This window comes from Sphaeramia orbicularis, chromosome 17, assembly GCF_902148855.1.
Source record: "Sphaeramia orbicularis chromosome 17, fSphaOr1.1, whole genome shotgun sequence".
Classification (NCBI taxonomy): Eukaryota; Metazoa; Chordata; class Actinopteri; order Kurtiformes; family Apogonidae; genus Sphaeramia; species Sphaeramia orbicularis.
The window spans coordinates 32,775,049-32,787,824 of record NC_043973.1 but is presented as its reverse complement, the minus strand read 5'-3'; the positions used below and the strand labels follow the sequence as shown (position 1 = coordinate 32,787,824).

Below are 12,776 nucleotides of genomic sequence, written 5' to 3'. Positions count from 1 at the left end.
CTGTGCCATAAACCAAGCTGTCAAACTCATTTTAGTTCAGGGGCCACATACAGCCCAGTATGATCTCTAGTGGGTCAGACCAGTAAAGTAAAAACATAATAACCTATAAAAGATGCAAGAAACAGATGTAGTAGCACAAAACATCATGCAACTCTGAGACAAAAAGCAAAATAATATATAATAAATAACAAGACTGAAAACTTTAAGCCAGGGATATGAAATTCATTTTAGTTCAGGGGCCACAAACAGCCCAAAATAAGGGCAGGATTAATTAAAAAATAGATTAATAACCTATAAATAATGTCAACTGTACTGTTTTAATATAATAATAATAATAATAATGATAATAATAATAATAATAATAATAATAATAATAATAATAATAATAATAATAATAATAATAATAATAACTTTATTTGTATAGCACCTTTAAAAACCAAGTTTACAAAGTGTTTTGACAGAGGGCACAACAGCGGGATACACGAAGCAAGTAAAAACACTAAAACAGAGGCAACACAATAAGAGAGATGTGTGAAACAAATTAATAATCAAACAGGATAAAAATCTAATTTAAAATTAAAAATTAAAAGGTTAAAAAGAGACAGACATCACATAAAAGCAAGTCTATAAAAATGTGTTTTAAGAAATAATTTAAAAGATGTCACTGATTCCACAAGCCTTATCTCCTCCATATTATCTCCTGATATGCTGCTCATTTTAATCTTGCACTGCAGTATTTATGCATTATTTATTCATTATTTATTATTAAGTTTTATTGTTATTATCAAGTGTTACTGTTATTATTTTTAATATAGGATTCATTTTATAGGACTTTTACGATGTACATTGCAGGTCCTGAGTGCTGATTTTGTTTCATGTATATATTACATGTAATGACAATACAGTGAACCTTGAACTACAAGCTTTTCTCCGTGTTTTAGAGTGAAAAATGTCAAATTACATACTGACAATTTTACATCTCCAAACTGTCCTTTAAAACATGTGAATAACATGAATGAAATCAAATTTCTTAAGAAAATAAGCCCAATTTTAACAATATTATGTCTCATCTTATCATTCACTCATGTGCATTACAATTTACAGATCACAGTGGATCTACAAAGACACAGAACATTTAGTAACAGGTAATATTCATATTTGTGTGAAGGGATAGCTTTCAATTGTAAATATTGTCATTGTATTGTACTTTTTATACTAAAAATTGGAATTGTTATTATTTATAGGTCATTATGCTATTATTTTACGCTGCTCTTGAAATCAAATTGGGCTGAATGTGGCCCCTAAACTAAAACGATTTTCAAGCCCTTAATGTTTAATATGTTCAGTGTAATTTTTGTATTTTACAAATTCATCCCACAAATTTTGATAGAATTTAGTAAATTATTTCACATTTATTCATACATTTTGTATTTATTTTATAAATTTTTAAAACAGCTACTTGTTACAGTTTACCTTTGACAGTAATAGGGGGTAAAATATGGTATGTTTATGTGATATTATGCAGTACTAGTGTAGTAATGCTACTGCTAAATAGTAATCTGCCCAGTAATATGCACAGTATCACAAATTGGATGCACTTTGACAAAACAAAGCTTTGAAATGTTCTTTGATGTAATAAAAACAGAATCAGACAATAATCTATAATACAATATTTTGCAAGGAGCCATTCTGTGTATTTTCTGCTTTTGATACAACTTTAATGTACACTTTGCAGATCATACTAATATCTTTTATACTTTTACAATTTCTATACTGTTACATTTCTATTTTCCTCAAATCAGTAAGTACAACCTAAACATACAAAACTATATGTTGTACTTTATTTTGAAGGCTGGCTCCACACTTGTGGTGTATTTTTGTTAACTTGACGTGCACAAAAAATCTCAAAAAGAAAAAGAAAAAAGTTAGTTTAGGTTAATCTCTGCAGTTTCTTCTGTGTAATGTTTCCTCAGGTTGTTTTTTTCTCATGTGGGAGTGTACAGTGTTTTCAGAGTGTTTCTTTACTGTTGACCATTCTTGTCAAAGTGCATTTAAGGACGTAGGCTCACTGACACCCTGGTGCACTTTGTGCCTACTGTGGTCCACCTTTCCAGACAGAAAAATATGCTGACATGAAATTTAGTCAATTCATGGCTCAAGGTTTCCTCTTTTTAATACAAGTGCACATGAAACTCATCGTCAGCTGTCTCTAATGTGCTCAAATACGTGTGGAGGTGGGCAACAATGGACCCTTTGTCATGTTCCCATTATGTGTTGTATAAATCCGTGGAACATAAGAGCCAGCCAAAACAGGAATGTGTGTATCTGGACCTTTTTTTCATCTTGCCAGTGCCTCATGTGTGTCATTTTGTTTAGAATTTGTGCCAATGCAGAAGTGTGAGAAACAGCACAACCCTGGTGTTTTGATTAAGATTAACCCTTGAAAACCTACAACTATTTTTGTGGTGACTTCTAAATGAATTTTCCTCAACATGTAACTTTTAATTAGGGAATTATCATAATATTATCCTCTGCATTTTGTATTTTTCAGTGTAAATCAGATGTTTCCCTATATGATATTTACTGTTGATGTAGATCACAGGTGTCAAACATGCGGCCCAGGGGCCAAAACCGGCCCACCAAAGGGTCCAATCCAGCCCACGGGATGAATTTGCAAAGTGCAAGTTAGGGCATCAGACTCAAAAATAATATCATAATAACCTATAAATAATGACAACACCCATTTTTTCTCTTTGATTAAGTGCAAAAAACATTAAGTTATGAAAATATTTACATTTACAAACTATCCTGTAACAATAAAATGTGAATAACCTGAACAAATATGAACAACCTGAAATGTCTGAAGAAAATTAAGTACAGTTTTAACAATATTCTGCCTGTTACTAAATGTTTTGTGCCTTTGTAGATCTGATCTGTAATGGATATGTATAGATGATAAGTTGAGGCATAATATTGATAAAATTTTACTTATATTTCTTTAAAATTTCTTTTTTTCCAGGTTATTCACATCCCTTTTGTTTGGATAGTTTGTAAATGTAAATACTGGCATAATTGAATGTTATTTTTTGCACTAAAACAATTTGGAGTTGTCATTATTTATTGGCTATCATTCTGTTATTTTACTGGTCCGGCCCACTTTGGATTAAATTGGGCCGAATGTGGCCCCCGGAAGAAAATGAGTTTGACACCCCTGATGTAGATGTCCTTTAAAGGTCGGAGTAAAAAGTTTGATCAGAGGAGAAAACGGAAGCAAAAGTGACTTTCGGCTTCCACATAAAAACAACCACCTATAACCACTGTCATTAGTCAAACAGTATGGGTTTTATTGGTGAATAAATGCTACAGAAGACGTTGTTTCCACATTCACTGTGAAGCCCCTGAATGTCCAAATGGGTCATATCTGATGACTATGAAAAGAATATACTCATTTATTTACATGCATTGATGGGTTTAGTGGTTCAAAGGTTATTAAACATTTTAGATCAGTAGATGCTTTTTGCAGTTGGAAACTATTTAGATATTTGAGGGTTAATGCTGTCTGCAGCACTGAATCTTATTTTAATCATTTAACCATCAAAGAGCTAAAAATCTACTGATCAGCAATCTTTTATTATATTATTGATCATTTATTACACTGGGTTACAAAAAAATGTTTTTTGCAAGTTGTCTAGGTTTTTTCAGCTGAATTAGGACCATTTTGCATCGCTAAATCCAAAAATGACATCTGTTTTTCTCAATCAGGTCAGGTTTTTTTGCTAATTTGATTTTGAAAAATTTGATCGTTTCACAAAATTAATTACATTTTTGTGACTTTATCAGTTGATTTTTTATATAGTTCTCACCCAAAATAGGTTTTAAGAGAAAAAAAATCATTTTCTAACAGGATTCCTGTTAGGTACAATGGTGTATTCACCGCAGATGTAGCACAATACGTCAGGCTTATTTTTGCAAGATCTTCTAGTCGAAGCCATTTCATTCACCTGTAATATTAGAAAAACCATTAATCTTAAATTGGCAAAAGTAAAATCTTCAGAACTCGTTTATTGCAAGAAATATGAAAGAATTTTGTATCATATGATGTGAAAATGCCCATAAATGTAAGCAAAAATGTTAAAAAGCCAATATGTAGCATAGTTCAGAAAGTTGACCTGATTGAGCAAAATTAATGTGATTTTTGGATTCAGCACACCAAAATGATCCTAGATCAGCTCAAAAAACTTAAACAATAAATGTGTTGTTGACCAGTGTTATTGCTGTTTTCTCTTGATGTTCCTTTTATCTGTACAAAACCCTCTGAATTGTCTATATGTATGAAATACTGTATGCTACATAAATAACTTGCTTACATTCAGGCCACACAATGTTCTAGATACAAGACAAAGAATTAAGAAAAATATAATCTGCATTTTTCAACATTTTAGCAAAAGTCACAAATGTTTTAGCAGCTTTAAACTTGTAGCCCAGGGTCCGAGGTTATATGTTGAAAAGCTGATTTTTATTTTATTTTTTTTACATTTTAAATATTACCTTCAGGGTAATAAGATGAAGAAGAATCTTCAAACATGCACATGCACCACACACTGCCTTTAACCCATCACTAGATCATGCATGCATCACACACTGCACACTAGGAGCAGTGGGCTCCCCTATCAGGCGCCCAGGGATCAAATAGGGGGGTTAAGTGCCTTGCTCAAGGGCACAAGAGCTAACAACTCTCCGCCAGTCCAGTGATACGTTATCATGTTTACACTGTTCACACCCAGAGAACTGGATATGCGACATGTTTGAACCTGCTACAGTAAAGGTTTTACTAGTGACATTAACAACAGACCTGTTCTGTTTAGCATTATTGAGAACATATAGAAACCCAAGCACTGCTAAGACATATACAAATGTACTGTAGAGGGTTGAAAAATCAGATATTTATGTTTAGACATGCACATAGGCTGATATTTTTCCTACATTGCCCTTATGTTTGCAGTTCTGGACCATATCAGTGTGTACAACTGATGAAACACTTACATATAAACAAATGTCAACACTCCTGTATCCAGAATGAGTTTTATTTATTGTGTTCTAGTAACAAAAAGAAATACTGGGATGAAAACAAGCCACTGTTTCAGTCTCTGAAAACAGGCTGATTGACTGTAAAGGAGGAGGGTGTTTTCTGTACAGACACACAAACACACATACAGAGTCCTACACAGCTCCGTTCAGGTACAGAGCCAGGAACTTGGTGAATGTTTCAGGGTTGTATCCTTCCAGTCCAGCCGGTACCTGAGTGAGAAGATTAACAGCAACCGATCACTGTTACAGCTTAAAGAATCACACAAATCCAGTATACATTCAGTAAACACACAATGTACACAAGGAGATGTCCTCCTCTGATATGGAGAAGAAGGTTCAACATATTCATAAACTTTGTGAACTGACTTTTCCAAACAGTCATGCACTAGTGCAGATCCTGATATAACAGTACCAGGGGATTAATTACATACTGTGTCAGTATTTTAGTATATGGGTGCATGGACTGATTCCAATCGGTAAATAGAATAGAAATAATTTTAGATTTGTTAAGAACGCAATGATGATTTTTTTTTCTATTATTATTAAATTTTTTTTTTTTTTTTAAGACATGTATATTTTTGGCCTGTTACTTTTGAGTGTGTTTAGTTGATTTATTTCTTTAGGGATGGGAGGTGGGAAGAATGCACAAAGGAGAATTGTAAAAAGTGAGACCCAGTATGACTATGTTTGTACTGTATCTGAAGGATTCTCTTGTGTGAAATAAAAAGATATTAAAAAAAAAAAAAAAAAAAAAAAAAGAATGCAATGAGGATTACTAGAGCTAAATCATACACCAATCAGTCATAGCATTCTGACCACTCATAGACAAAGTGGTATTAATTTTAAATATATCATTATAATGGGATCTGTCAGTGGGTGGGATATATAAGGCCACTTCATTCAGAAAACTATGAATTTCCACAGAGTTCACATACTCTTTCTTAAATGTGATAAAATGTCAGATTTTGAGATCCAGCTTTCAAATAACCAGATTAACTTCCTGAGACCCAGGAAATGTCAGCAAAGTACAAGCTTTTTTTTGTTTTTATTAAATAAGTGCCTATATTGGAAACATCATGATGCAACAGTTTTTTCAGATGCAGTGTGGTGGACAGTTTTCTTTTCTTTTTTTTGTGTATAAAGTTGTGAAACTCTTGTCTACAAATGTGGACAGAAAACCCATAGCTGGGTCTTAGGAGGTTAAAGGATTCTCTACCTCTACCATTCTTATATTTCTGAGCTGAAGCTGTGATAAATAAATAACTAAGTGTGAACATTGAACATAGTTGGACCTGTCTGCTGGTGCTTTACTTTACTGTAGTGTATATTTATTTATTCAGTGCTAGAATTGTTATATACAGTCTGCTCTGGTGCCTGTTTATATATTATATATTACTGTATTTTTTCCCATTGTTTAAGTCATGATTTGGATTATTTGTGTCATTTTCTTTTTTTTTCTTTGTTGTCTCTGTTTTTAAGCTGATGTTTGCTGATAGATAATGTTTCCGTCAACTAATGAGGACCTTCCCTGTCAAATGAAGCAACACATAAATTGGAAATGTCCGACATCTCATTTGACTGTTTATATTGAGGACTCAATCTCATATCAATCTTTCTTTTTTGGTTTGTATGTTTGTCACATTCACAACAGAATCAGAAATTGATCATTGTCTTACCACCACTTGTTTCTTCTTGATTAATGGTCTGACTTTGGCGTATTTGTACAGCTCAGCATCCTTATCCACCCAAACCTGCAAAGAGCACAAATACTTTTAGAAACAGCCAAAAAGCAGAAATCCTAGGATCATAAAGTTATGTTTCTGTCTGAGCTGGAAAACTCTTAATTAAAAGCATAATCCAGAATGGTGTATTTCATCTTTAACTGGAAACTGAGTGATTATTGGCTGCATTTTAATGCATCATGAGGCTGAATGACTGTTCATGATAGCCTTAATCTAGAGCTTCTCTTCTATTTGGTTTATGCAGAAGCTGTAGTTTTTTAATGTTGTTTTCTTCACAGTCAGTGCATTTTCACAAAAATACTTGATAGTTCAGATAAATCACCTGGTTCTTGATGCCGTCATCTCCTGAGAGATCTGTACTGTTGAGCTGGAAAACCAAGAACTGGAAAATTCTTCCGTTGGTTGCCACCGCCTGTACTGTTACAGGATGATCCAATACACTCTGAGGTTGAGTCTGACACACAAACACACACAGACACAAAGAGGTTGAAGTGTTGAGGTTTGAAAATCTCAGACCAATTCAATTATTAATTAATGAATTCTTTCTTTCCTTTTTTACACTTTTTTTCGTTGTACAAATGTACAATGACAATAAAGATATATTCTATTCTATTCTATTCTGGGTTTTTTTTTTTAATTTTCTAACACAAACAAACTTAAAAAGTCAAAAAAACAGTGGGTCAAAGGTAATTTGAAATCATACAATTCAGGGGTTTCACTGTTGTTTTTTTATAATTTAATATTTTGCAGTAAACATTGATGCAAGAAATGTTTTTACTTGCCTCTTAGGGTTAATTTTATTTACATTTTTGTCTCCACTTACAAAATGCATCAGAGTTTGTTTCTACTCATTTTACTCCACGTTGATTTTTTATATTATAGTTGTTTTACGTGTTCTACCTGTAGATTTCTTGAAAAAACATATTAATGGTCTGACCACTAGTGATCATTTACACCACCAGTAATTGTTTGGTTTCTTCAACTCTCACTCAGGAAGAAAAATCAGCCTCAACATATCCACTTCGAGGGTTAAATGTTTACTTGCTGCCTCATATACGCCCCCCCCCCCCCCACTGACAGGTTCCATTGTAATGATAATAATTACATTTAATACCACTTTGTCTGTCAGTGGTCAGAGTGTTATGACTGATCGATGTATGTGCTCTTACCCCATACAGTAAGTGTGCACGGGCCAAGGCGTTTCCAAAAGCAAACATAATCATCTTTGCTCTTAACTGATCTGAGAGGAGTTTACAACCAGGATCCTGCGCATCATGGAAGTAAAGAGTGTGGGCGTGGGGATAGGGGTAGTCTTCCCTGAAACCTGATTGAGAGAAGGAGGTGTTTAGATGATATATATAATAAGAAAAAAAAGAAATGAATTCACTTTATATGCGTCATGAACTGTGGACTGTGTGTGTGTGTGTTTACCTGTGCTGTTCACCTCCTCATTGTACACTTGAACTTTCTGCAGGTCAATGGTGGGAGAGACGGGGTAGAAGGTTTCTAGGACGTGACCCGCAGTGTCAGCAATTTCCTGTTTCCCAGAGGCTGCTGGGAGTGGATCCATGCAGGTATGGAGTAAACCGTTCATACCCCGAATCTGGAACAGGTCTTCACCTGATAAATACAACAAAAGATGAAATGGTTAATTTCAGTCATTCATTTTACTGGACTGAAGAAGCCACAGGGTGCGTCTTATTCTCAGCTGAAAGATCCGGTTGAAAGAAAAGATCAATGAGTGCTTTAAACCAGGGATGTCAAACATACAGTCTGCAGCCCCAAAAAAAAAAACGCCTGCCAAAAGGTCCAATCCGGCCTGCGGGATGAATTTGTGAAACAGAAAAATTACATTGAAAATATCAACAGTGAAGAGTTTCCATATCTTTTAAGTTCAGTGGCAGCATACAGCCCAATTCAATATCAGGTGAATCCGACCAGTAAAATACTATCTAAAAATAATGACAACTCCAAATTTTTGTCTTTGTTTGAGACCCTGATATGATAAAATAAGATTTCCATTCACTTCATATTCCAGATTACATGAAAAGGTGTACATCTACAAACTATACTTTCACAAATTATGGGAATAACCTGAACAAATAAGAACAACATGAAATGTCTTAAGAGAAGTGAAATTTTAATAATATCATTCCTGTTACTACATGTTTTGTGTCTTTGTAGATCCACTGGGATCTGTAAGTTGTAATGCACATGTGTAAATGATAAGCTGAGACATAAAGTTGTTAAAACTGCATTTATTTTTCTCAAGAAATTTCGGGTTATTCATGTTATTCACATTTTTTAAAAGGATATTTTGTAAACGTAAGGATTTTTATAATGTAATTTTACTTGTTTCACTCTAAAACATAGAGAAATTTTACAGTTGACATTATGTATAGGCTATTATTATATCATTTAACTGGTCCTGCCCTCATTTTGGGCTGTTTGTGGCCCCTGAATGAGTTAATTAGACATTCCTGGTTTAAGGTTTTCAAGCCTATTCTTTCCTCAAATCTATTTTTTTTTTCTTCTTCTCAGAGTTGCATTATGTTATGTGCGACTATTTCTGTTTCTTGCATGTTCATCTGTCCAGTTGTTCTGCAAACAAAGAGCATATATGCGATCTAAATAAAGACTGAAATGACTGTAATGAACAGTTATTTGAAGGCAATATAAGGCTCAGAAACTCTCATTTAACTTAAGACGATATTTGACACTCACATTGCAAGCCTTTGCCCTGAATTTGCATTTACTGCTTATTTTTCTTGTCTTTCTGTATAGCAATGTGACATCCCAGTGTCAATAACGATACCACATGTAAAATATAACATGATGTCATTTCAGAAAGTGGCTTATAATACCTCTTTTCCATGTTGCTGCCAGTGAGTACTTTTCCACAGGAACCCTCCGTCCGACAGCTGGGTGACTGGCCTGCAGAGTTGCACATAGATGGAGCAGGTTGTGCAGCAGAGTCATACTGGAGAACAGAAATAAAAACAGTGAGAAGGAAAGGCTTACTTTTCCTTGAACAGACTGAAGAGCCTTATGCTTAGTGGTGACATGAACATGTGCCACAGTACATCACTTTGTGCTTGATGCATTCAGCAGATTAGTTACACTACTTTTAAATGCAAATAAAAAGTAAATTCATGGTCTTATTAATGCATCTTTGGAGAAAGACCTTCTTTCTTGACTCCACTATATCCAACACGTCAAAATGCTGCATATTCTCAAAACTGTCAGTGATCTAACAATGATACTTTCATATTCAAGCTTGTATTTGTTTTCCAGCTACAATAAAAAATGTCACTTTCTTCCTAAAAAGCTCTTAAACATCTTTTTTAATTCTTCGTATTTGTTCGTATTTCTGTCGGGGAAGACCTAGGACACGCTGGAGAGACTATGTCTCTCGGCTGGCCTGGGAACACCTCGGGATCCCCCCAGAAGAGCTAGAGGAGGTGTCTGGGGAGGGGGAAGTCTGGGCATCCCTGCTTAGACTGCTGCCTCTGCAACCCAGCCCCGGATAAGCGGTAGAAAATGGATGGATGGATTTCTGTCATCACACCTGTATCTCTCCTTGCATGGCCGCTGTTCTGTTGTGTCCCAGAAACGTGCATGTTTGATGGCATTCTGCACACGTTCATCCTGATCTGGGATCTGATTGGCAGGATTCTGGGCCAGAGAAAGAAGTTGAGGGGTCAGACCAGAGATCAGCTGTGTTTTGGTTAACCACAGAGCCTGGGTCATACCTGAAAGAAAGAGAGAGAAGGATGTAACTGATACAAGGTTTTGCATGACAAGCTCATCAGGTTGGGAGTAACCCATAAAGACCCAAACATCCATCACCGATCAAAACCATCTACTGATCTAAACTGTTTAATACCGGTTGATCCACTAATCCTATCAACCTACAGTATGTCAATAATTGGTGTAAAATGCAGTTATTCATCTTTTCATGGTCATCAGATATGACCCATTTGGACGTTCAGAGGCTCCGTAGTTACCATGGAAACATCATCATCTTCTACAACATTGATTCACCAGTAAAACCCATGGAGTTGGATCAATGACAGTGGATGGACACACTGGGCTTATGTTCAGTTAATGGCAGATTGGATTGAAAATGTCATTTTTCTTCAGTTTTCTATGATTCTGATGTAATAACCCTTAACTTTAATCTGAGCTTTTATGAACATCTACATGATCACTAAATTAAATAGGAAAATACATGATTCATACTGATAAAATACAAAATACAAAAGATAATATTATAATAAATGGTGATAAATCACTTGAGAGGTTAAATATAAAGAAAATTTAACTTGGGAACTGACACAAAAGTACCGCTGGGTCTTTATGGGTTAAAGCAGGAGAGATTTTTCAAAGAGACTCAACTCATCCGCTCCTCTTTTCAAAAAATTCAAACTTCTCTCAGTTTTTGATGTGAACGTTTACCAGACCTGTGTCTTCATGTACAAATATGTTCACTTTTCTCATATTCTTCCTAAAGTTTTTCACAATTTCTTTATGTTGTCTTCTGTTATTCACAACTTTCCGACACGATTTTCAAGCAAATTTTATCTTCCGTACTGCTGAACTTCAGTCTGTCGGTATTCTCTGAAATATGGTGGACCAAATCTGGAATAATCTAAGACCTGAACTTCAATCAAAATCTACTTTATCATTGTTTAAAAAGCATCTGAAAAGGACTTCAATTCATGAAAAAATGTAAAGCTGTATATCACTTGATTTGTATTTGATGATTTGTAATGTGGATTACATTTTTATTGTTTTTACTTTAGTTTATTATTTCAGTTATATTGTAGTTTTAAATTCTTTTTTCTTTTGTGTGTATTGTTCATTTCGGGGGACGTATTCATTTAAGCCTTCTTTTTGGCTTCTAACCTCTCCTGCACAATTTTGTTACTTGTTTGAATGTTGTTGTTTTTTCTATTGCTGTTTATATTTTGTGCAAATAAAAATTAAATTAAATTAAATTAGATTTGCAGGATGACCATACAACTACTTTTTGGTTTCATTAACACGTTGTTTTTTTCCTCATCATTCTTATTTGCACACTTTCTACAAGATTTAGTAAAGTAAAATATAATATATGTTGACCTAATCAGCTCAGGTGTTATTTTACCTTCCAGTATGTTGGTCCTCTGGTGAAACACATAACACGGTTCCTCTTTATTCAGGACCATCTCATGAACCGGGGGTGACTTGTAATATCTCGGGTCCTTGTAGTCCCTCTCCCAGTGCGGGTTAACAGGCTTGGACAGCCCCGGCACATAGTGCATCCTCTCCGCATAAGTGACCCTCTCTAGTCCGGGGATCTCCACCCGCTCCCTGGGTCTGGGAGGAGGCTGGATCTTGGCTGCGGTTCGCCGGCTGATGCTGAAGTGTCTGTGGGCCTGCAGGCGGCCGGAGCCTCCATGTGTGACCGCCAACAGCCTCACCTCCCCCCAGAAGACGGACTGACAAAAGACAGGAGCCGCGGCCTTTAGGCTCCGAGCGGCCTCTGGAAACATGTCTCCTCCTGCTCCGATTTTAATTAATATATGAATTAAAAGACGGTTCTGTGACCTAAGTCATCTTCTGTCAAATTAACTACTGCTACAGGGCGCCGCCATGTTGGATTCTTCTTCTCTTATTTTATTGGCCGAATACAAACAACGTTAAACGGTTCATAGCGCCACCTACTGTACCGGAGTGGGCAACATCAGAGTTCATTACTGCAGGTTACAATCTACATAAAAAATATAATAATAATAATAATAATAATAATAATAATAATAATAATAATAATAATAATAATAATATAGAGGCAAAACTGTAAATAACATCAGTATCAACATAATACATTAGAATATATATCTTATTTATTAGCCCTGTTTCCCTCAGAAAAATGCAAAGAGCCTTGTTGCACTCTCCCATTCG

At 35.1% G+C, this 12,776-nt stretch overlaps 1 protein-coding gene across 1 annotated transcript; it reads right to left on the bottom strand.

Moving 5' to 3' along the window:
- Positions 1-5,065: 5,065 nt before the first annotated feature.
- Positions 5,066-12,478, bottom strand: mrpl37 (mitochondrial ribosomal protein L37). The gene is made up of 8 exons (XM_030161338.1): positions 11,980-12,478; positions 10,399-10,582; positions 9,695-9,810; positions 8,262-8,450; positions 8,000-8,154; positions 7,153-7,284; positions 6,765-6,839; positions 5,066-5,298 (listed from the first exon to the last, which is right to left on the bottom strand). The coding sequence occupies exons 1-8, from the start codon at positions 12,365-12,367 to the stop codon at positions 5,221-5,223; spliced, it is 1,317 nt and encodes a 438-aa protein (XP_030017198.1). The 5' UTR covers positions 12,368-12,478; the 3' UTR covers positions 5,066-5,220.
- Between the last annotated feature and the right edge of the window lie 298 nt (positions 12,479-12,776).